This window comes from Rattus norvegicus, chromosome 6 (genome assembly GCF_021556685.1).
Source record: "Rattus norvegicus strain SHRSP/BbbUtx chromosome 6, alternate assembly SHRSP_T2T, whole genome shotgun sequence".
Taxonomy (NCBI): Eukaryota; Metazoa; Chordata; class Mammalia; order Rodentia; family Muridae; genus Rattus; species Rattus norvegicus.
This window is the reverse complement of record NC_141539.1, coordinates 33,122,658-33,147,234: the sequence shown is the minus strand read 5'-3', so window position 1 is coordinate 33,147,234 and position 24,577 is coordinate 33,122,658. Positions and strand designations below refer to the sequence as shown.

General features: G+C 50.4%; 2 protein-coding genes across 11 annotated transcripts in view; one reads left to right on the top strand and one right to left on the bottom strand.

Moving 5' to 3' along the window:
- Positions 1-5,052: 5,052 nt before the first annotated feature.
- Positions 5,053-24,577, bottom strand: part of Dnmt3a (DNA methyltransferase 3 alpha) — a 110,206-nt gene continuing 90,681 nt past the window's right edge. For 7 of the 10 annotated variants that reach the window (XM_087554164.1, XM_087554168.1, XM_087554160.1 and 4 more), the window contains 17 exons: positions 23,642-23,857; positions 23,261-23,419; positions 22,550-22,657; positions 22,214-22,370; positions 21,785-21,934; positions 21,650-21,694; positions 19,425-19,504; positions 18,984-19,096; positions 18,661-18,844; positions 18,348-18,432; positions 17,035-17,180; positions 16,300-16,390; positions 15,954-16,102; positions 15,029-15,114; positions 14,035-14,104; positions 12,746-12,864; positions 5,053-11,943 (listed from right to left, as the gene is read on the bottom strand). In XM_087554164.1, coding sequence (XP_087410290.1) covers positions 11,802-11,943; positions 12,746-12,864; positions 14,035-14,104; positions 15,029-15,114; positions 15,954-16,102; positions 16,300-16,390; positions 17,035-17,180; positions 18,348-18,432; positions 18,661-18,844; positions 18,984-19,096; positions 19,425-19,504; positions 21,650-21,694; positions 21,785-21,934; positions 22,214-22,370; positions 22,550-22,657; positions 23,261-23,419; positions 23,642-23,857 — 2,100 coding nt within the window. In that variant the 3' untranslated portion in view covers positions 5,053-11,801. The remainder of the gene's footprint in view (positions 11,944-12,745; positions 12,865-14,034; positions 14,105-15,028; positions 15,115-15,953; positions 16,103-16,299; positions 16,391-17,034; positions 17,181-18,347; positions 18,433-18,660; positions 18,845-18,983; positions 19,097-19,424; positions 19,505-21,649; positions 21,695-21,784; positions 21,935-22,213; positions 22,371-22,549; positions 22,658-23,260; positions 23,420-23,641; positions 23,858-24,577) is intronic. The other 3 variants (NM_001003958.1, NM_001003957.1, XM_087554165.1) reach the window with 2 other exon arrangements.
- On the top strand, positions 19,525-21,556 carry LOC148005125 (uncharacterized). The gene is made up of 3 exons (XM_087555174.1): positions 19,525-19,593; positions 19,822-19,875; positions 20,018-21,556. Exons 1-3 carry the CDS (start codon positions 19,525-19,527, stop codon positions 21,089-21,091), a joined length of 1,197 nt encoding a protein of 398 aa, XP_087411300.1. The 3' UTR covers positions 21,092-21,556.

Below are 24,577 nucleotides of genomic sequence, written 5' to 3'. Positions count from 1 at the left end.
GAAGTAGGCCACGCCAGCATAGGATGGTTAAAATGACTCAGTAGCTGCCCCGGTATCATGCCCTTTATATCACACTAAATATAAAGGGCTCTGTGTCGTTACTAGGGAACAAGGGAGGGCATAGAGAAAAACCATCCTTTTGTAAATACATTTTGTCTTGACTGAAAGAACCGTGTTGTGCCCAGGGCAAGTGTGTAATCCCAGTATTTTGGAGGTAGGTAAAGAATTGGGAGTTCATGGTCATCCTTGGCTACATAGAGAATTTGGAGGTTACACATGATCTATTTTAAATAATGGGTTTGGTATCTGGGCAGTGGTGGGGGTGCACAGCTTTAATCCCAGCACTGGGGAGTCATAGGGAGGTGGGTCTCTGTGAGTTCGAGGCCAGCCTGGTCTACAGAGCAAGTTCCAGGACAGCCAGGGTTACACAGAAAAACCCTGCCTCAAAAACAAAACAAAAAGGGTTGTGGATTTAGCTCAGTGGTAGAGCGCTTGCCTAGGGAGTGCAAGGCCCTGGGTTCAGTCCCCAGCTCCGAAAAAAGAAAAAGAAAAAGAAAAAGAAAACAAAACAAAACAAAAACAAAAACAAGCAAACAAAACCCACATACAAACACAAAAACAAAAAAATGAAAATTAAGGCCATGATGGTTTAGATAACGAAACCCTGTCTTGGAAACCCAAATAAATAAATAAATAAGCTTAATTAATTAAATTAAAGGTGGTCTGTGTATTTAATCCCAGAATCTGGAAGATGGAGTCCGGCAGATCACTTTGGGTTTGTTGGAGGCCAGTGTGGTCTACATAGTGAGATCCCAGTTAAAGGGGGGTGTGTGTGACGTGTGTGAGGAAATGGTTCCCTGAGTTAACCTATATATTTGACAGATATGTTTTATCATAGACAAAACCTTCTGTCCTGTCTTCCCCTTTCCCACGCAGGACTCCCCCTCTGCAGAACGGGGGCTGGTGCAATTATGTTGTATGTGATTTATGTTGCTCTCCCGTGAGGCCAAGAAAACAACGCTGGAAGTCATCTGGAAGATAAATAAGTGAAAAGTGGCAATAAACCTCTTACCAGGTGGCAAAAGTACAGTGCGAACCTGTGGCAAACTTGGCCAGAGCTCAAAAATAGGCAGAAAAATCAATAAGACACACCCGATCGGAAACAGATCCACTAAGTGCGGACATTTCACACTAAGTGGCTCAAAACCGTCAGGGAAACAGTCTATTCAGTAAACATCGCTGGAGACAGGTGATCATGCAGAGAGCAATTAAATGTGGACGCAAACCTCTTTTCCTTTACGTTAGAGTTGATAGAGGGCGGGTTCAAAATGGAACCTGCAAAAAACGGGAACGTAGAGCGTGTGGGGGAGAAAGCGGGGTACGCGTGTATTAATCTGAGTCTTTAAAATATGAAGGTCCTTGCGAAAACAACATGGCTAGGCAGTAGATGTATACTAATTTTCTTAACTACAAAGAAGGATTAGAAATCCATAAAGCAGACAGTGAACCTAGAAGACAGAGTGAAGAAATCGATGCAAGATAGCAGTGTGGAAAGCCCAGCTCAACTCCCTACTGGGATAGCTCAGTGGTTAAGAGCACTGACTGCTCTTCCAGAGGTCCTGAGTTCAATTCCCAGCAACCACATGGTGGCTCACAACCATCTGTAAAGAGACCCGATGCCCTCTTCTGGTGTGTCTGAAGACAGCTAATATATATATATATATATATATATATATATATATATATATATATATGTGTATATATATGTGTATATATATATATATACATATGTATATATATATGAGAACAAGGTTCTGAGACCTAGGTCGGTCTGCTGCATACAGATGCGTCCATGTAGCTATGCACAGACTTACAACAGTTCCAGAGAGAAGCATCCAGGTGCTTGAAAAATGTTGGATGGGGCTAGTATTGGATGGGGGTAGTAAAGTCAGTTGGCTCTAGGCAGTAGGCTACAGCCTGGGGGTGAGGGAGATGCCCTTCTGGGCTTTCATCTAATATGCCGTGGAGATGTCTTTTCCTTTTAAACATTCTCTAAACTCATTTTTACTTAGCTGAGTGGCGGTGGTGTACAATACTTAGGAGGTAGAGCCAGGCAGATCTCTGAGTTCAAGGCCTGCCTAGTTTACAGAGCGAGTTCCAGGACAGCCAGGGCTACACAGAGAAACCCTGTTTGAATTTTTTTTTTCTTTTTTAAATTTTAATCTGGGTGTGTGATCATGAGAAGAAGGCACTGGGTCCCCTAGAGCTGGAGTTACACGTGCTTGTAAGATGCCCAGCTCAGGTACTGGGATCTGAACTCAGGTCTCCTACAAGAACACAGATATTCTCCAGCTCCCCACACCTTTCCAAACTAAAAGATTTTTTATTTCATGCACCTGCACGTATGTGTTAGAAATGAGGTTAGGATCACAGAAAGACCACCACTTCAAACGAAGTAGACAGGGCAAAGTTTACTCTTGATCAAGAGGGTGTGCTGAAGCCGGGAGTAGCAGGGCTCACCTTTAATTCTAACACTGGGATGCAGAGGCATGTGGAGCTCTGGGTTCGAGGCCACTCTGGTTTACAGAGCGAGTTCCAGGACAGCCAGGACAAAGGTATGCTCAGAAAAGCAGACACACAGAGACAGGAAGTGGACTTTGTATTCTAACTCAGGGGGTAAATGAGTCTTTTCCCCTTTGGCTGGGGTCTAACCTCACAGTTTTACTGACTGAGACACCGGAAACAGGGGAGGGGAGGGGCAACTACCCGGGCCATTGGATTCTTGAAATGCAGCAGTGGCCCCTTATGCAAACAAGTATTTTGCTGCTGGTGGCAGTAAAACATTTGCATGAAAAGACACAAGGTGGGGGAGATAGCAGATCGGATTTCCAGTCCTAAACACAAGCTTTATAGTATTTAATAGAAGAGACTCATATTTAATATTCCTTAAATATGCAAGCTTACTGCATGCATGAAAATATAAACCGGGGCCCAAGTGGGACCACGTCGGGTGTTTTCTCCAGCTGGTCCTGGGTTGGTGTCATTGGGTCTTCTGTCTTCTCCCCCACCCCCATCCTCCTCCAGGCTTGCATAGCTCACCCTGGACTAGCCACAGAGGCTCCAGACACTCCGGCACGGGCCAACTAAACTTCACCAGCAGGAAGCCCGGCTTGTCCCCAGAACCTCTCATTCAAACCATCCTGTGCGCCTAAAACACGCTCCCCGTTCCCTGCGGTAGCACAGAGCACCGTCCCATTCTGCAGGTCCCTTCCTGTCCCTGCCACGTGGCTTTGCAGAGGAGAAGCCAGAGGCGCTAGTCTCACCCGGTGTGTCCCAGGAGACCCCGAAGGAGGGTGACAAGCGTGACAGCTCCTCCAAGTGCTCTGGGCTGCTTGTCATTCTGCCACTCACATTCCAGGCGTGACACTGTGTGGGTAGGAACAGGTGGGGGCTTCAAGATTCTTCCCCACAGAGGTGGATGCTAAGAGGCTGGCAGGGAATTTTTGGTGGCTGTGAGGAAAGCCAGTCCGTGTAGGAAAGGCAGGGTTACCCTGACATCAGCTGAAAATGCAAATCTAAAACCTGCAAAGGCCCAAAACTCTGCCTGGCAACTCGACATCCGGGCATTTACCATGAAACACGAGCTCCCAGGAACACATGTGGAGTGAGCGTGCGCCCCCAGAGGCCATGCTGGAAGCCTAGAGGCCGGAAAGCTGTTGTGCAGCTGCAGAAGGACCTTCCACTGCTGAAGTCTAACCTGATAAATGCTTTAAGTAATAGTACGAAGTTGACCAGTGTTCCTGCAGAAAACAGCAGTTTCACTCCCTCCCTCTTTTAAGGTGTGTGTGTGTGTGTGTGTGTGTGTGTGTGTGTGTGTGTGTGTGTGTGTGTGTACGCACTCGAGTGTGATCTCCCCAGCCTTACTTTTTTACTTTTACTTCGAAAGGGTATTTATGGTTTTTGTTGTTGTTATTGTTTTGTCTCCTGGGGGGATTTTCATGACAAGGTCTCAGGGAGCCCAGTGTGCCCCCCACCCCATCCTTGTTTCCCCAAACCCTAAATTATCAAATGACACCATGAAACAACAGGTTTTTGTTAATCAAATGGCAGGCAGCTCCTTGCCTTGAGTAAGCTCTCCCAACCCTGTCTTGGATGGCCCTTAAGTATTTAGGAATAGCTTTCAGAACCATGAGTGTCTTCCCGTCTTTCCTGAGCCTTGGCATCAGTCTTGGGAGATTGAGACTGGGTTGTCCCTATCTGTATGCTTCCAACAAAGAGGATTTGCAAAACCCTCCTGCTTCTACTTAGTGTCTACCTTCTTAAAAGAGTCTTGGGCTGGAGATGGTTCCTTGGAAAAACCTGCTTGCTGTGTAAGTATAAAGACCTGAGTTCAATCCCAAGAACCTATATAAAAAGCCAGGTTTCACACCTATAATCCCAGCACTGGGAGGGGGGGGTGGTGGTGGTGGTGGTGGTGGTGGTGGTGGTGGTGGTGGTAAGGGACTGAGGGCTAGTGGGTAGCGCAAGTCAAGTTGCTTTTATCACACCCAATTTTATGCTCTGACTTCTAGACATGAATGTAACATGTACACTTTCCCACTGGGATTAACACATGTGTGTTACAGGTTCAGTGTGGCTTGTCTTTCTCTGCATTTCTCGGTAGCAGCATTGGTGAGGCGGGCCTTTGAGGCTGGGGTTCTATATGAAGTTGGTATTAAAGTATCTCTTCTGCCTGTGTCTGTTGTGACAGACAGCATGAGGCCCTGGATCCTGGACCCAGCTTTCAGAACAGTGAGCCTGGCTTCCTTTCTAAATCAACTCAGCCCCAGGGAACTTGTGGTGCTGTGGAGAACAGGCAGAGGCACGGGTGGGGATGGCTCACTAAGGGCCCAGTTTGTTTCTTGCCAGACAGAATCTCTGAGCTGGAACTCAAAGCCTGCCTGCTGGTCTCGTTGAAGGAATCAGGCAGAAACCAAAATGTCCACTGTGACTTTCTCCAATTGGTCTCAGTTCTGGGAATCTATTTCAAGGGAAAAAAAATACAAAAAGGGGGAAGCCAAAACATAAAGATGTTTATTGAAGCTCTATTTATAGCGAAAATAAAATATATATAAACAAACATTCAACAAGAAAATACCATGCAGCCATTTGAAAGTAAGATTCCACATCAACATTGAAAAACATCGAGAAAAGAAGTAGAGTAAAAGCCAAATATACATTTACAACCTTGTCAAAGGGAAAAAAGCAAGAAAAAGTGCCCATGAGAAAACCTGTCTAGCCGAGCTTTCCCCATCTGCTCAAGGATCCCCACACAGTGTGTCTGCTATCCCAAACCCGCCCAAAAGCCTGGGGGAGGAGACAGCCTGAACAATCCTTAGGAGTGGAAACCCAGGCCAAGCCTACTGGCTACTCCCGGAGATATGGGGGACAGACAGACTCTGCATTCAGACTGACCTTCTAGAAAGGTGAGACAGAGACACCATGGGCAATAACACCTCAGGCCATAAGGCCCTGCCAGAGAGCCTACACTCAGACCAGCAGTAGCCTGTTGGCCACTGGCCCCAGCCCTTGGGTTACCTGTCACGTGTTGGCAAAGATTGCCTTTAAACCCGAGGTTCTTCTAGGGTTCCCCCAGGGCCCAGCTGTCTCCCTCCTTTCCTCACTTCTTCCTTCTGAGCCTGGCATCGGTAAGTCCCCACTGGTTCTCCTGCCACCTAACCAGGATGCTGATCTGCTTCCTGTTCTGGTCTCAAGACATCTGCTGTGTCTGGAAGTCAACCAGACAACTTCATCTTTGTCCGACTCTTTGATCTTGAGCCAAACTCCCTCTGCCCTTGGGTCCCAGCCCCTAGTTAACACCCACTCGAGAGCTGCGTTAGAAATCCATTCCCCAGACGCCCCCCAGATATTATGCACACCCACTTCAGCCCACTGGAGGACCGCGAGCTGTCACATCAGGGGAAAGGAGTCGCAGGACAAAAGGACATTATGACGGTGCTTTTCGTTTTCCATTTTTCTTTTTGCACAAAAACAGTCCATTTATTCAAGTGTTCTCCAGCACAAGTACATTAGAAAGGAGCTTTATTATATTCTTCTGGGCACAAAAAAAAAAAAAAAAAAAAGAAAAAGAAAAGTGATGAAAGCGGAACTGACGGACTGTCTACACCTGCTGTACGCATTGACCTTTTTAATTATTTCTTCAACAGCTATGTCACAAGCATCACGTACACAGAGATACAACGGGACACCGGATGGTGCGGCAAGCTGTGCGCAGCCCCCCACACCCCTCCTGGCTGCCCCAGAACCAGACTGTGAAATGTACAGTATTACTGTCAATAAATAGAGAAGCAACCCTAACAAAAAAATACAGTGGTAGAAGGAAGCTGGGACCAGGGAAAACAAACGACAATTTAAAAAGAAAAAATAGGAAAAGAGAGAGATAGGAAGAGGAACGGAAAGAGGACCGAGGGGGACTAGGGGAAGGTTCTGGAAGGTCCTGCACTTAGCTGCGTGGAATGTGGAGTAAAAGTGCTCTGCCACCGGGGTCAAAGCGAAATCGTCTGTAACAGTAAAAGTTATTACCAAACCAGCCACGGAGTTTATTTTGTAGTATGAATACATGATTTCCCACAAGTAAGCACCCGATACTTCGATGCCTCAGCTAAAACACGTGAAATCGTTCACTTAGTTTTCAAGTACAAAGTTAAAATGCCTTTTTAATAATAATATATCAGAGTAAAATAATAGTCTCTTTTAAACTCCACTACAAGAAAACAAAACAGAACATCATTGTCCAGACAGCAGACTTAATTTAACAATATATATTTTTAATAAAATGTGTTTAGCACCGTGTGAGTCATCCCCTCCCTCTGCATATTCTAAGGAATTTCAACTTTTCATTATTGTTGTTTCTATAGAATTCTAGGGCCGGACAATCAAATTAGTCTGTAAAATGGGACTAGGTGAGACTTTAGACCACTGCTCATGTCCTCAGGCTCGGGGACTGGGTGGAGTTAGGAGGCCGCTTTATGAGCCCACAAATGGGGTTCATCCCAATGGGAGAGCCAGTTACAGGAGTTCCTGGGGTCCCCTAGAGAAGCTGTGCCTTCCTACCAGCAACGGCCTTCCATACATCCCGATCTTGGCCTACCTCTTGGTCTCAATGCTGAAACTCCAGTGTCTGGCCTAGAGACTTGTCTCCAACCAAAGGCCAACCTTAGCTGTTGTCTTGGAAGCCTGAAAGGACAAGGCCTTTCCTCCCAAAGACCTCGGCTTTCTCCACACAAACATATGCGAGCTCACAATGACCCTGACCAACCCGAGTCCTTTCCTTGGGGGTTCTTCCGAACCAGCACTGCTCCTAGCATGGGTACCGACCGGATGGGACAGGACCAATCAGAAGGGCCACAAACTCCACACACCATCACAGGGTGACAGGCTTCGGCTGTTCTCTGCCAAGTGAACAAGTGAGCACGGCCACCTCATCACAAGTGCCAAGCTCAGATGCAAACAAACACAGGCCTGCTTGGAAACACAGCTGCAATGGTCACACCGTCCCAGCTCACAGCCAGGACCCCTACAGTGACCGGTTCTGAAGACCCTATAGTGTCACAGCAGCTTTGCACCAACCGGACAAGCCCGGGAATTTGCTTCTACTCTCTGGACAAACTGCGTAGTAAATAGAGAAACCAATAATCTGTATCTTCTTGTGAGCACATTTCTTCAAGGTGGCTCAGACTAATTCCTAAACCAGCATGTGATGACCACAGCATCTCCAGTACAGAGATGCTATTGGGGAAGGTATATGCTTTTGATGTTGGCCCGCAAGGGCCACCAACTCTACCTGTTGCTTCTGCATCCACACTTCTGGTCATTTGCCAAAAGCCACAGGGGTCTTTATGCCTGTGGTTCTACCTGTGGGACTTTGGCTTTCTAATGGGTGTTCACAGCAGGGATCAGCTTACTGCAGGCTCCCAGGCTTCTGGGTCCTGTGGAGAGGAATTAGCACCAGCTTGGGACCCCGCTAGCATGTGTGCCTCCTCAGGAGGCCTTGGTTCTGTGACCCTGGCACTAGCACCAGCTACATCCCCTGGCAAGGGCCACACACAGATCTTGGGTGTGAGACTTCACACAGCACCAGCAGAGGGGTGGCTGTCACTCAGTCCCCCAGCACCTTAGTTTCTAGGGGAAACAAGACTATTCTTTGGAAAGGAAAGCCCGCGGGGAACCTTTGGGGATCCTCCCATCCCATGACCTGACTCCAGCTTCAATTCCACCTACAGTGAACTAGCTCCTACATGCTCTGCCAACTCCCCACAGCCTCTGCTCAGCTACCACAGCATCCTAGGAGCTCTCCTTGGAGGTGACCCTAGAAGCCCCACTTGGGGTAGAGATGGATGAAGACCAAGCAGGCGCAGTCACAAAGACCTCCCCAAAAGATATTGGGGGCTAACTGGACTGGTGCCTACACACTATGGTAAGACTGGGCTGGAAGGAAAGCTAGTGAAGAGGCCCCATGGGAATCTATTAGGGAACTTGTCAAGTCAGTATCGGCCAGCCACCTGGGAGCCTCTACTCAGTCCCTTGAGAATGCCACATCCATTGACAGAGACCCCTCTTCCTGAGCCCTCACATTAACCCCAGGCATTGGGGAGCACCAGGCCCAGCTGGGGTGGCATGAGGCTCCTGGGGAAGGCTAGCTTCTTCACATAAGCAGTGGGCAGAGGTGGGAGGACCTTGAAGACAGTCCTGACAGGAGCTGGGAAGACCTTGCCATTGCTAGTTGGGGAGGGAGCACCTTAGACTGCCTAAAGCAGCCTTCCTCCCCTCCAGTCCTCCTGCATGGTGCTGGTGGACTCCAGGTCAGAATGGAGCCCTGCTGGAGCAGGGGAGCTATCACATTTAGTATAGGGACTCCAAGTGGGCAAGCATCCCCTCTCCTGGATGCCCCAGCCCCATAGTCACTACCTGCCACGGCAGGGAAAACTAGCTGTCATTTTAAAACTATCCAGAGAAAATGAGCAGAGGTGGGCAGGACCACACAGCCCAAGAGGTGTTACCAAGCCACCAGCTAAGCTTACTCCTGAGCAGTGAGCAAGGGGACAAAGCCTTTGTTTAGTTCTAACACTAATTAATGATTTGCTTTACTCCAAAAGTGAGGTACACTGTCCCATTTTAAATTTTTTTAATATTTTATGTTCCCAATGGAAGACCAATGGCCAAGACAGATTTCAGTTCGACTTTGGTTGGGGAGAATAGGTAGGGGGAGTCGAGGGCTGACTTGACTGGTGCCTAGAGTTGCAGGTCAGTAACCACAGGCTGCTAACAGAAGAATCTTTGACATCACCAGGGGCAAAGGGTATAGAACACAGACCTGCTAGAGGAAGCACCTGCTTGGATCAAACCTCCTCCTTTTCCTGACTTCAGCACCTAGCAACTTCTGGGATCGAGTCTACCTGTCATCAGGGCAACAGATGTGTGAGAGCTGCAGAGCGACTCCAGCATCCTGACCCTGGGGAGAAGTGTGCTGGGAGCTCCCTGGTGTGCATCCAGACAGAGAGAAGTCCCTGTGCATGTGTCAGACTGATATACTGTTTGTGGGGCTGTCTGCGGGAGGGACCCAGGCTCAACACAGAGCCTGCTCCCTCCAACCCCCACTGTGTAAATTTCTTATACACGACCCTATCTATGTATTTATACAGGGCCTATCACAGGCCCCATCTTTCTAGGGATGCGGTCTCGGGACCATGTGCTTGACAGCACACCTCCCAGCCTCTGCTGGTCTCAGGAGGTGCCGTCCCCCCTCCCATTATAAAATATATATCTCTATATGCCACATATCTACACTCCATCCATCCAGACAAGCCCTCACCCCGGGGCCAACAACACCTTCCCTTCCCACGGCCAATGCCAGGCTGCCCTGGGTAGGAAGCAGAACAAAGTGTGAGCGCACAGGCCCCAGGTGAAGCTGACTCAAGGTAAGAGCACAGCTATCGGACCAAACACTAGAAAAGAAACACACGCCACTCCAACCACGCACACAAGGAGAGAGGCTGCCCCGGCCTCCCTCCAGCCCTGACACACCGGACTCACGAGGAGGGAAGAAGAGAAGAATGACGGCCCGGAGGGCGGGCCTTGGAACTCCCTGGCTGCCTGGCTTGGTGCTGTACTGCCCAGTGGCCCACCTGGCCTGAGGGGTGGAAGCCAGGGCACCAGAGCCACTGGTCCTTAAAAAAAAAGAAAAGAAAAAAAAGCACCTGCCACCCCCCTGCACCTTGGTTTGAAACCTAAAGGGAAGGGTGTTGGGTTTTTGTTTTCTCAAAGAAAATCTTAAAATGAACAATTATAGCCAGAACCATAAGAATAATTATAATAAAGGTGTCATCAGCCTCCCAAGTATGAAACTGCAGTCTTTAGAGATGACCAAAAACATCACATTCCAGGACCGGAGCTGCCGTGTGCACAGGGGGTAGTGGGGGGCCTCATAAAAGAACACACAAAAGGCAACTTAGACAGAAAGCACCAGTACGTTTTGTATGTTTTTTTATTTGCTCCAGGTGGGGTTAATGGCGGATCACTTTCCCTCACTCTGGATTATTTCTTATCCCACAAGGGGGCCTTCAATGTGGCTGACAGATTCAAAATCAGGGACAACTTTTTTTTTTTTTAAGCCATTTTTCTGAGGCAGTCGTTTTAGATTCATATTCAAAGGTTATTGCACGCGAGTCTGGATAAATTCCACACTCCGCTTCCCCAGGTTCCGACCACCTCAGCTGAGCCCCACTTTTGGCAGGAGAAGCTAGGCATGGGGTGGGGTGGGGGTGGGGGCAATATGGTTCCTCCTTTGGTTTGTTAAAAACCAAGAGGGACAAAAAAAAAAAAAAAAAACGACACCCTCTAGCTGCTTCCCTCCCCCATCCTGGGCTGAAACCCTTTGCACAGAGGGCCAGGTGGAGGTTGATGTTTTTGCTCATCTCGCTGTTTTGAAAGCACCATTATGAAGTTGGGATGTACAGTAGTTAACAGTACCTTTTATATATATATCTCATATCTATCGTATATATATAAACTGTAAACAAGAGGTAACAGCGGCTTCTAGAAACTGGTTTTCTTCAAGGTTTCCTGTGTGGTAGGCACCTGAAATACTGTAGAAAAGTGTCTGGTGTGGTATTCTCAGCGCCCTGCTGCTAGTTGGGTTCTGTTCTGCATGACCAGGGATGGTGCTGTTGAGACCGCTCGGGGGCTGCGAGAGGAGACTCTGCCTCCGAGGGTCTCTATTCTGTTCCTGTTTGTGCTCCTATCTGATCAGGCTAGAGACAACCAAAGAGATATATAGAAAAGGAAAAAAAAAAAACAATATTTTAAGTTTTTATAGAATTTTCCCTCTCTCCCTTTCCTCTCCAAGGCATTACTTTTTGTTGTTACTGATTTTGCTGCAATTAACTCTCTTGTTTCAGTCACAGCAAGAAACAAAAACCCAAACAAACAGAAAACCCCTCTGAAAAAAAGAGTAGAAAACAAAAGGTTCGCCTCCTAGGACCGGAGGGGAGGAAGGGGAGGGGCCTATCCTGCGTTTTAGTTAGGACTGAAGATGAACATTGAAAACTCAAGAGATGATGTCCAACCCTTCTGCAAGGCCAAGCCCTCCGGCATTTCCTCCTCTGTGGTTTGCTTTAAATTCCTTTTTCTCTTCTGGGTGCTGAACTTCTCTCCGTCCTCTCGTTCTTGGTGTTTTATTGTGTTTTGTTTTTTTGTTTGTTTAACTTGGTTATCATCACTACTTCAGTTTGCCCCCATGTCCCTTACACACAAGCAAAATATTCCTTCAGCGGAGCGAAGAGGTGGCGGATGACTGGCACGCTCCACGATCGGCCCAGCAGTCTCTGCCTCGCCAAGCGGCTCATGTTGGAGACGTCTGTGTAGTGGACAGGGAAGCCAAACACCCTGTGGGAGGAAGGCAGAAAGGGCCCAGTGAGTGTGGGTGAGACGGTGGGTGTTAGTTTACTCTGAATTCCTATCATGGGCTGCCCTGTTCTTCATGGCAATTCAGTCATGGGCCAGGCTTCCTGTGGATTTGAAGATAGGTAGTATAATCCCAGCTTCAAGGGGTCACATTTACCAGAAACAAAGGCAGTACTTAAAACAAAACAAAACCAACAAAAAAAGCCCCAGATCTCTGAAATGCCTCCTCTGGATGTGTTCAACAGACTCCATGAGATCTGGAGGCGCAGGCAGCCAGAGTCTGAATACAGTCTGATTCATCCCTAAATAACCTCACTGTGAAGAGAGGGGTCTCAAAGAATGGGACGCTCCCCTGACTTGGTGAGTTCAGCGGTTCCCATTGCCCAGGTGTCTGTGAGAACAGCTTTTCCCCCGCCCCCCCCCCAGAACAGCCTTTGTCTAAATCCTACTCAAACCCAAGCAGAGCCCACCCAGCTGTGTGCCATCTGTGCAGTTCACAGCCATCTAGACTGGCTTTCAAAGCACACACGAAATACCTAGTATCCAAGCCCAGGAAGCCAGACTGTGTTGGGATGTTCTAGTGGGCTCTTTGGGTGACTCCAAGACCCTTTGGAATAGGAACCCAGCCACAGAATGTACAGGTCCTCTCCAGGAGCCTGGCATGCTGGGAAAGGTTTGTTAAAATTCACTCACAAGGAATTTGGGGGAAATGAGGATGTGGCAGCTGACGCAGAGTCTTCCTTCCAACCCAGCCCTGGCCAGACGCAAGCACCCAGCACGCTACCTTTCCATTTCAGTGCACCAGAGGATGTCTTCCTTCTCATTCATGAAGACAGGGAAATGCTGGTCTTTGCCCTGCTTTATGGAGTTTGACCTGGTGGTAATGGTCCTCACTTTGCTGAACTAGAAGATAAAGAGGCAGAGGACTAAGCGGCATCATAGTGAGCCAGCATCACTGGCTGGTCCCTGCTGCCCTTCCCACTCAGAGGGCACTTGGGCAATCTTGGTCTAATCAGGCTAACAGGACTAGAGGCAGCAGCTGTGGCTAGCCCCCCCACCCCAAGTCTTCCAAGCCTGTGGCTCTCTCAGGGGGAGCAACTTTCAGGCAGAAGGATGTCAATAACTCAGCTGCTCACAGGCCCATTGTAGAGACCTGCAGTCTAGAAAGCTAGACTGTATGGGCGGAGCCTAACATCTGAATGCTCGTGTGAGCATTCTCCAGAGAGAAACTACTTCAGAAGAGCCCTCCCTCCGTGCTGCAGGCTTGTAGGTCCTAGCCAAACACGAACAAAAGCATCTTTCTTTTTGAAGAACCATTTTATTAGTTGAAGAGAAAAACTCCAGAAAAGGCAAACTAAATCTCAGCAGCAGCCTGGAGGAAGATGAAGGAGAGGGGGAAATGCCATGCTGTGTAAGCAGGCATGGAGATCAGACACATGGTATAGACAAACAGCCAATGTCCAGGAGGCAGGATTTGGGGGGGGGGGGGGAGAGAAAGCCCAAAGTTTCAGAAAGGGCAGACTTAGGTTCTAGCCAGCAATCAAAAGCAAGAAGCACAGAAGACAGGGGAATCAGTACGTGGGGAGACCCAGACAACCCTCGTAGGGACTGCGCTGGCAAGTTGAGACCTGGGACACCCAACTTAAAAAGCTCTGAGGCTGGAGAGATGTCTCAGTGATTGAGAACACTGCTCCACTTCCCAGTACCCACATGGAGGCTTGCAACCATCTTTAACTCCAGTCTCAGGGGATTTCACAACCTTTTCTGGCCTCTCCAAGCAAGCATAGATACAGTGCAGAGAATATGCAGGCAGAACGCCCATACGCGTATACAAACAAAAGCCTCTGTACTTCCCAGAACCTTGTTAAAGACCCCACAGTGCCTACCCAGGGTGGGATGGACGAAACACATCAGGAGAGGCTAAGGGTCAGCATGCTTGGCTCAGTCCCTGGCCAACTGGCTCTATGCTCCCACACCATCCCAAGAGGTCAAATGGGTGGTGTGCAGCTCGGCCACGCCCTCCTTAGCCTGCTGTCCTAGCACCCACCACACTGCCCGGGTGCTGAGGCTCACCTTGGCTATTCTGCCGTGTTCCAGACACTCTTGCAACTCCAGCTTATCATTCACAGTGGATGCCAATGGCCTAGAAAGCAAGAGACACCATAGAAGCACAAAGCAGGAAAACCCTATCTAAGTACCACCCCCTGGCACAACACACACAGCATAACCGTCTGCATACCGTGCCTGCCCACAAGCAACCAAACAGGCCTTAATCCTTACAGGCAAATTTAAAGGGGGTTTCAAAAATACATACCAGGCAGCTAACACCTACCTGGGGACAAAAAGTACATAAGCCACCTGCATCTTGCTTTCTGGTGGTTTGTTTTAGGGGTGGGTATACTGGCTGAAACTGATTGGAACATAAACCTTAAAAAGGCACCCTTTATAAACAAACAAAACAAAACAAAAACTCCTGCAGGAAAGAGCAGCACCAGGGAGGTGTTTGAGGCTAGCCCAAGACAAAAGTTTTTCTCCATCCAAAAGCTAAGGGTCTGTGTTGCTGTGTAGTACCTCAGGGCAGAACGGGGGATGTGAGGCCCACTTTTGACATTGCCCTTTCCTAGGGTAAGAGATAGCTGGGTACCATCCCAACACTCAAGAAGGGAAAGAAGCGGGGTTGGGGATTTAGCTCAGTAGTGGAGCGCTTGCCTAGGAAGCACAAGGCCCTGGGTTCGGTCCCCAGCTCCGAAAAAAAAAAAAAAAAAAAAAAAGAAGGAAAAGAAGCATTGAGGAGCCCCACGTTTGAAGTCAGACTTAGACTATAGAGAACCTGTCCCAGACACCAGGCTGGGGTTGCAGCTCAGTGTCCACAGAAGACGCTAAATCTTCAGTATCCATTTTCCCAAGAAGGTATTTAAAAAACAAACAAACAAAAAAAGCACGTCAGAGCAGCAGCCTCAGCAAAGGCAATCCTGGCTGGACACTCAGTTTCCCTTGGGCCGTCTGTCCTGCCTGTAGCCCTGCAGCCCCTCCTCCCATATCCCCCATGCCAGGAACCATAACTAACCTGTTCATGCCAGGAAGGTTACCCCAGAAATAACGGGCCCTGTGTGCAGCAGACACTTCTTTGGCGTCGATCATCACGGGGTTAGACTGTAAAACAGGAGATTGTTTCAAGGCGACCAAAGAGGAAGTATTAATTAAATACTGCTGGGTAACCAGGCTGCCCAAGAGCCTCGACTCCCCAGAGGAACTTCTTTCTTAGGAAGTCATACGCTGTAATGACCTGAAGACCCAAGGTCAGAACATTCCCCATGCGATTGCTAGAACATTCGAGACAGACCAGCATGATCCAACGGAACTTTCTGTAATGCTAGGAACGGTTATTGTTCCAGTAGCACTATGGGTGACTCCTGTGTGCTTAAAATGAGGTTCACTCTTGGAAGAATGGCCACAAGGCTGGTGACTCTGTAAGACCTTAGCAGAGCAAGCCCGTTTGTGTACTATGCCCTCACATTCACCATCTGAGTTATCACTGAGCTTGGGCTGACAGGAGCGTAAGCTGAGAGCCCACCACAAGAATGCCTTGGGTAGCAGCAATCCCCTGTGTATGGCTTGTACTTGGCTCAGTGTCAAACTAGGGGCTCACATAACAGGAAATGAAAGCAAAGACAAGCAAGCCATGATTTTATCTCAGATATCACAAGACCCCCACGAGGGTGCCAGAGCGTGGCCATCGGCCATTCTGATCAGAGAAAACTGATTTTGCAGTTCTCTACAGAACCGAAGTCTCAGGACTGGCCCCAGCCCATGTGTTCTAGCACTGCTTCTTCTCTACACGGGAAGACTTCCTCAAGCTGCCCTTGCAAGGAGAAGCCACCAGTCCCCAGCTCCAATCCCCCAGCTCCGCAATGCAGACACGACAGGGATGAAGCAGCAGTCACAGGGAGAAGCCATTAGTGAGCTGGCCAAACCGAGGTTGCAGTCTATACCTCAAGAAATCTCGAGATGTCCCTCTTGTCACTAACGCCCATGGCCACCACATTCTCAAAAAGCCAGAAGAAGGGGCGATCATCTCCCTCCTTGGGCCGCGCGTCATGCAGGAGGCGGTAGAACTCAAAGAAGAGGCGGCCCGTGCCCTCTGAGAGGTTGGAAGAAAGAAACAGCCATTAGCTGGGGCTGTCTGCATCGCACAGTAGTGAGGCTGGGCACGGTCAGGGCGGAGGGAAAGGGGCCACCGGAGGAGCTGCCAGGGCAGAAATGTCCAAAGCAAACTCCTGAGACCTAAGTGCAGAAGGCACAGATCAGAAGGTAGAGGAGGAGGAGGAGGAAACCTACCGTAAAGTCCCTTGCGGGCAGGGTTGACGATGGAGAGGTCATTGCAGGGACTGCCCCCAATCACCAGATCGAATGGGCCCCACTCCTGGATCTGGGAGGACAAAGGTAATGTGATGGGCCTGCTGTGCACGGGCAGAGGTGGAGGGGGGACCACCTATGAGTCTAAGAGTCAGGAGAGCCTAGAGAACTTCTAGGCTTATCATCTCAGTGAGCAAACAGACCCAGCAAGGAGCCCAGGAGGTGCCAAGCCACCCCTCTAAATGGCAGCCTTCCCTGAGGTGGGGAGGAGTTAATTGTGATTAATCATGTGATTGTCCCCCTGGGATTGGATCAATGAAACTGCCAGCACTCCCTTAAGCCCCTGAAACTTCCCAGAAGCACTTAGATGACAGGAGGCCTTCTCCAATCCACAACATATTACCACAAACAGTCCTGACAGCACTGGGGGGGCAGCTGGAGCCCCGGAGAGCACTCCACCCCCGCCCACTACACAAGTTGGGCCTAAACAGAGTCTTCAGACCCTCTAGGCAAGAGTTCTATGTTCTACCTTTGGCTCTTAAATCCCCATTTCCAATCCGCTCATCGCCCAGAGAGGCCACAGAAGTAAAATGGAAAACGAGGAAGAAAGGCCGGAGGAGAAAAGGAATAAATGAGAGGAATGGAAGGAGTGGATGGCGGTGTCCCCAGAAGCCGAGGGCACTGGGGGGGAACAGACATCCCCGCGCACGGACATACATGCTTCTGTGTGACGCTGCGGACGTCCCCGACGTACATGATCTTTCCCTGGTGCCGCACCATGCCCACTGTGATGGAGTCCTCGCACACCTCGGAGGCGATGTAGCGGTCCACTTGGATGCCCAGGTCCTTCAGCACCAGGAGCCCTGTGCCAGCCAGCAGAGGGGAAGCACTGTCACCAGAGCCATCCACCTGATACCTGGTCTTAAGACTGATCTTGCCAGCGTACACGGGGTCACCTGTAGGCCCGAGTCTCACCTTGCCCACGTGACGATCCCAGTATCTTTTCTCAAACCAAAGCGGATCAGCACAGACAAGCACCGTGACTACACTTCAGCTTTGCCTCAGTGAAGGGTGGTCAAAGCCAGGAAAGACCAACCAAAACGGCAGGCGATTTCAGGTCCACAGAGGTGGCCTTTGCTTAGTGTCCATGTGTCACATGACACAGTAGCATGGTGCCTGCTGTAGCATGGTTCACTACTGGCCCAGCTCCCCCAGCAGTCCCCTAGAACCAGTTTTCTGTGGCCAGGCACCCGGCACTTCAACCTGTTTATTTATGGCTTTGGATTACCAAGGTCAAATCTGGGTCCCTTCACTTTTCTTTCTCTCAACTAGCTGTTTCAACTTCCTTACAAACCTCTGCTGCCTACTGATGCAGGGAAGCAGTACCATAGCCAGAGAGGGACAGTGACAGCATTCCGACTGCTCCCAACAGCTCCCCCAATAGCTCCCCAGGGAGCCTCTATAATCTTAGGTGTAACAGCATTGACTTTTAATATTTTGTGGACAGGGCCTCACTATGTAGCCTCAGCTGGCTAGATCTTACTATGTTGAGCAAGCTGGCTTTAAACTCAGAGATCTGCCTGCCTCTACCTTCTGAGTGCTGGGGTTAAAGGTATGCACACCATGTCTAGCTCTAACAAGCAATAATCAGTCATTTACTGTTTTATTTTTGAGACACAACCCTGGGAGGCCTTGAACTAGCTCTGTAGCCTAAGCGGAATGAACTTCTGACCTATTCTGTCCAAGTACTAGAACATGTATCATGCCTACTACTTTCTTTCCTTCTTTTTTTTTAGACAGTGTTTCATTGTATACCCCTAGTCATTCTAGAACTTGCTCTGTAGACCAGGCTAGCCTCAAACTTAGAGATCTACCTGCCTTTCCCTCACTCCCGAATGCTGGGATTAAAGGCGTGTGCCACCACTGCGGGGTTCATGCTTAGTTCTTAATCATTCAGTTTTATGGGCTACATAAACTTACTACTTCCACTATCGGAAGAGAAGCAGACCCTCAGGCCCCCTGCCACTCACCTGTAGCAATCCCATCAAAGAGAGATAGCACCCGGATGGGCTTCCTCTTCTCAGCTGGCACAGGTGGGTAAACCTTCGGGGGGTCCTAAGTGGTGAACACCATTGATCAGATCCATGCTGGGACTACCCCTATCTCCCCATTCTGTGTTAGCCCCTCCAGCTGAAGATGACAGGCCTTCCTTCGAGACAGAGCTCACACACACCTCAGTCCCTCTTGCAACCTGCCCAGGCCCCACTGCCTACTCAAGGGCTGTCACGGAGGACTAGTCTCAGAAAGGCATGAGTGAGACCACAGCCTAGCCCCAGCACTCACAAATTCCTGGTCGTGGTTATTGGCGAAGAACATCTGGAGTCGAGAAGGCCAGTCCTCCCGTCTCCGCAGCAGCCCATACGTGCCCTTGTGCCCACACATGTAGCAGTTCCAGGGGTCTTCCTTAATGGCTGCTTGGGCAGCCCCTGGCCCCACCAAGAGATCCACACACTCCACACAAAAGCACCTGGAAGAAAGCGCATCAAAGAGGGGACAGACTGTCAGGCCTGATCGGCCACGGTGCAGAAGGAAGCAGGAGTGCTGGTCCAGAGCACGCGGGTGGACAGGCAGTGAGGGCCCAGTGGGAAGCTCTGAGGAGACCTCACCTGCAGCAGTTGTTGTTCCCACACATGAGCACTTCGCGCCCCCCACAGCAGATGGTACAGTAGGACTGGTACCCATCGTCATCGTATTGGTAAGCACACTCCAAGAAGCAGTTCTAGGGAGGATGTGAAGGGTCAGTGTGGAGTGCAGCAGAGCCAAGTGAAGACAGGCTCCGAACCCAAGGACGGCTGAGAGGGGAACTACACAAGACCTCCATCCTGCAGCCGTCTACAGGTCTCCCACCTATCATCAGCTTGTCTGACCCGCCTCTACCACCCTCCCTTCACCCATTGCTCTAAGTCCCACTCCTGCCCACGTGAGGACAAGACTCAAGTATGAGGGGATCAGAACGAGCCCCAATCTTTGGAGCACGCGAGGGTCCACACCACATCCAGTCAGGTGCTGGTTTCCAATGCCACGAGGTGGGTGGGTTGTTTCCCTACCTTACAGTTCTGGCACATTCCACCAATGAAGAGTGGGTGCTCCAGGGTAACATTGAGGCTCCCACATGAGATACAAATGTCTGTAAAATAATGGGACGCCATGAGCATCCATTCCCTGGAGTTCCTGCCCACCTGGGGCCAGAGCCCAGCTAAAACAGGATCCACCAAAGTGGGTGTCAGAACAGCAGCCAACACTAAGAAGTCACTCCCATAATCTCAGCATCTGAGAGGCTGAGAAAAATCAAAGATCAGCGTGGACTACAGAGTGAGTCTAAGGCAGGCTCAGTCAGTGAGACTCTGCCCTAAGACAAAGCAAAAATCTGCAAAGAGCTGTGAAGAGCGATGGCTCGAGCCAGCATGAGAGTCCAAGTTCAGACCCCGCATCCACACCCAACAGCCAGGTATGCTGCACCAACTGGACTCAGCGGGTTATGGGGGTTGGCAGACAAAGGTAAGAAAGAAGCATGTTGCAGTAAGTCCAATGGAGAGGCTGAGGAAGGCACGATCAAGAGACGCTGAATACACATGAAAAATTTAAAGTTAAAAAGAAAAAAGGTGCTGGGTGGTGGTGTGGCCCATTAGTCTAATCCCAGGCAGGCGAATGTCCCTGTGAGTTTAAGGCCAGCCTGGTCTACAGAGTAAGTTCTAGGACAGCCAGGGTTACACAGGGACTATCTTACAAATCCGAGAAGGAGGAAGAGGAGGAAAAGAATGAGGAAGAGCAGGAAGAAGAGGAGGAGGAAGAGGAGGAGAGGGAGGGAGAGAAGGAGGAGGAGGAAGATGAAGAGGAGGGGGATGAAGAGGAAGAGGAGGAGGAGGAAGAGGAGGAGGAGAGGGAGGGGAAGGAAGAGGAGGAGGAGGAAGAGGAGGAAGAGGAGGAGAGGGAGGGGAAGGAAGAGGAGGAGGAGGAAGAGGAGGAAGAGGAGGAGAGGGAGGGGAAGGAAGAGGAGGGGGAAGAGGAGGAGAGGGAGGGGAAGGAAGAGGAGGAGGAGGAAGAAGAGGAGGAGAGGGAGGGGAAGGAAGAGGAGGAGGAGGAAGAGGAGGAGGAGAGGGAGGGGAAGGAAGAGGAGGAGGAGGAGGAGGAAGAAGAGGAGGAAAGGGAGGGGAAGGAAGTGGAGGAGGAGGAGGAAGAAGAGGAGGAGAGGGAGGGGAAGGAAGTGGAAGAGGAGGAGGAAGAAGAGGAGGAGAGGGAGGGGAAGGAAGAGGAGGAGGAGGAAGAAGAGGAGGAGAGGGAGGGGAAGGAAGAGGAGGAGGAGGAAGAGGAGGAAGAGGAGGAGAGGGAGGGGAAGGAAGAGGAGGAAGAGGAGAAAGAAGAGGAGGAGGAGGAAGAAGAGGAGGAGAGGGAGGGGAAGGAAGAGGAGGAGGAGGAAGAAGAGGAGGAGAGGGAGGGGAAGGAAGAGGAGGAGAGGGAGGGGAAGGAAGAGGAGGAGAGGGAGGGGAAGGAAGAGGAGGAGAGGGAGGGGAAGGAAGAGGAGGAGAGGGAGGGGAAGGAAGAGGAGGAGAGGGAGGGGAAGGAAGAGGAGGAGAGGGAGGGGAAGGAAGAGGAGGAGGAGACCATCAGGCATGACAGTATAAGCCTGCAATCCCAGTGCTGGGGAGGGAAGAGGATGGGTGAATTCTTAAGAGCTCATTGCCCATCCAGCTTAGTTAAAATTTCTGAACTTTAGATTCAGGTTTGTCTCACAAAATAAGGTGGAGAGCAATTGAGCAGGACCCCTGACATCAGTCTATGCCCTCCACAGACGCATGCACCCACACATCGTTCACAGGCCCCCCACATGTTTTTGAAGGCAGCAGTCGGTCCCCCATCCCCGAAGCTCTGCATCCTTCAGTTATTCTAGGCCTAGGGCACCATGAGGACAAAAGCCATTCACGAGAGCAGGGTTCTTTCTCGGTCCATCCAAGTTGCCCTGACGACCTCCAATGCTGTTCTTTCCTAATTCTTCTAGATCTCAAGACCCTGGAGTTAGCATTATCACTGGACCAGGGGAGACAGATCCTGCCTTTGAGAAGGTGAAGGCTGAAAGAGACAACTTCAGTCAAGGCCACAGGACCAACCTCCCCTGAAGGGTTTAAAACCCTGAAGGACTAGGACTAGAAGCATCGGACGGATGGAGGGGTGTGCAGACAGCCCGAGTCACAGCCTTCCCAAGAACCCATGCCAATGCCACTCTACACACTAAGCTGTGTGAGGAGCAGGCCCACCCAGTCCCACCAACACTTACCCTCGATGTTTCGGCACTTCTGGCGCACCTCATACACGAGCCGTTCTGCAGAGGATGCAAACCTACATTAGGGGGTTGCCCAGATGATGTCCACCCCTCAGAGCTCCCAATTCTCTCTCCAGAGCCAGGTTCTACCTCTTGTGCGTTCATCAATGATCTCCTTGACCTTGGGTTTCTCTGTTGTGCTCTTTCTGGGTTTCTTGGCTGGTGGGGGTGGGGCATAAGCAGCTGCCTCAGGCTCCACCCACATGTCGGTGTAAACTTCCTTGTAAGGATTCTTCTCCTCTGTACCAGGAAGGCAGCGGTCACATAGTTACAGGCTGATACTAGCAGAGTACTCACAGTGGGAACCATATTGCCTCAGTGGCTTCCCACACCCCAGTTCTGAGAGTCTGGTGAGCCAATGGATGACAGGGTACTTTGGACTCGCCCAGTAGCAGCAGCACACCCTTGGGGTGACGGAAGCCTCACATGCCATTTCTATTCTGCCCTACTGTGCGGGCTCTGTGACTCTCCAAGTGTGGCTTTCCCAGTGCCAGCTGCACCAGACCAGACCACATTTACCTTCTGGTGGCTCCAGGCCTTTGGGACCAGAGGGCTGGAAGCCGCCAAGGGCCCACTCAATCATCTGCTTGTTCTGCACCTCCACAGCCTTGCCAGTGTCACTTTCATCGCTGTCATGACATGCTGGGAACAGCTTCCCTGCACGGCTGCTGGCCACCTAGAAGGGAACAAATGTAGGGACAGGCTAGAAGTCAGGGGAAGTGTGACTCAGAGCAGCAGAGGTGGGCAGGCAGTGGGTAGGAGGACAGCAGGGAGCCAAGGGCCTCGGGCTTGGCTAACACAGCTCCGCTCCGACTTCCAGGGGTCCGGATAGTTAAGCTCCTTGGAGCCGCTCACCTGGAGGACTTCGTAGATGGCTTTGCGGTACATGGGCTGCTTGTTGTAGGTGGCCTGGTGGAACGCACTGCAGAAGGAGCTCAGGGGCATGAGCTTCTCGACACACACCTAGGGACCAAGCCACCCTTAGTTTGTTCCTTTCTTTTTTTTTTCTTTTTTCTTTTTTTCGGAGCTGGGGACCGAACTCAGGGCCTTGCGCTTGCTAGGCAAGCGCTCTACCACTGAGCTAAATCCCCAACCCCTAGTTTGTTCCTTTCATAGGACACAGTCTCCCCCACAGTCCTGCATGGCCTAGCATGCACTACGGAGCTCAGGTTAGTCTTGAACTTGTAACCCTCCAGCTTTAGCAGGGAATACTATACCCAGTTGTCCCCTATACAGTTAAGCCACGTGCCTTGTAATGGTTATGCATGAGGATCATTAAGAGTCACTGGACCCTTGGGGGACCAGAGACAAAAGTGACAAATGGTAACAGAAGAGCCGAGATCAAGAGTGGGAAAACGCCTATGTGAAGGGCTCCAGCAGCTGACAGACCAGCACGCTTTCTGCTCAGCTCAGTGATGGCTAGTTATGGCTTCTTCCACTAAAAGGAGGGCAAGCAGAGTGCATTTTTACTGCCTGTATTCCAGACGGCACCCAGCAGAAACCAGGCCACAAGACCAAGACCCCTAATTCTCTCCCCCGACCTCCTAACCACCAAGCCCGACTCACCACTGAGAATTTGCCATCTCCGAACCACATGACCCAGCGAGTGCCTTCGGCTGCTCGGCTCCGGCCTGTCATCCACCAAGACACAATTCGGCCTGGCCACCAGGAGAAGCCCCGGAGTTTCCCCCACACCAGCTCTCCAATGCCAAAGCCCCGGCCATCCTGGAGCCCCAAGGAGCAAAAGTCAATACACAGCAGTCCTAAGTGCCAGCCACCCTGAAACCTCCCAGAGCTCGACCCCAGTCCTGGGAATCTGAGGGAAGGCAGGGGCCCATGAAAACAGGTCACAAAGCCAATCCAGGAACTGATATTCTGGAAGCAGCCAGTAATAGCTGGCAGACCAGGAGAGAGCTGGTCAAGGCTGCTAGAGAACAAGCTGCTCACCTCATACTCGGGCTCGTCATCAGCTGCCTTGGTAGCATTCTTGTCCCCAGCATCAGCCCCTACTGGCTCAGGGGTGGTGGCCACAGTGGGAGATGCAGGGTCCGTGGGCTGCTGCACTGCAGGAGGGCTGGCCTCCTCCACCTTCTGGGACTCCCCAGAGGCCTGGCTTTCCTCCACAGCATTCATTACTGCAATCACCTTGGCTTTCTTCTCAGCCTGGGGAAATGGGGGCAGAAGTCATCTTGACCCCTCCCGGAATGAGCAAGGCTCCGTGAGACTCAGGGACCTTCAGCCCATCAGTGGTCTGGAGAGAGTGGCTTTACTCTAACAACCCAAGCAGCTCACCATGTGAATAAAAACAGCTGAAGCTGGAAGAAGGCCTACTCAGCTTTCCTTCCTGCCTCCGGGGAAACCTCCCTCTCGGCCCAGTGTCTATCCTCTGACCTTTGGAGGGCAAATCTCACATAGTCCAGGCTGGTCTCAAACTTGCTATGTCGCTGAAAATGATCCTGAACTCTCAGTCCTCCTGCCTCTATTTCTTTTCTTTTTTTAAGATTTACTTTATGTATATGAGTACACTGTAGTTGTACAGTGAAGACAGTACAGCTGTCTTCAGACACACCAGAAGAGGGCATCAGATCCCATTACAGATGGTTGTGAGTCACCATGTAGTTGCTGGGATTTGAACTCAGGACCTTGGAAGAACAGTCAGTGCTCTTAGCCGCTGAGCCATCTCTCCAGCCCCTGCCTCTACTTCTTAAATTCTAGGATTGCAGGTATATACCACAAGGGCTGACTTGTCATAGATTAATTGTACACCACTGTTCAGGCAAGGATCTAGGCTCCAACTCTTTCTGTCTTGCTTCCCAACTGAGAAAGTGCACCTTTCCGGTTTTCCCTTCAGTTTCTTTTTGACAATCAAATCCTTCCCACCCA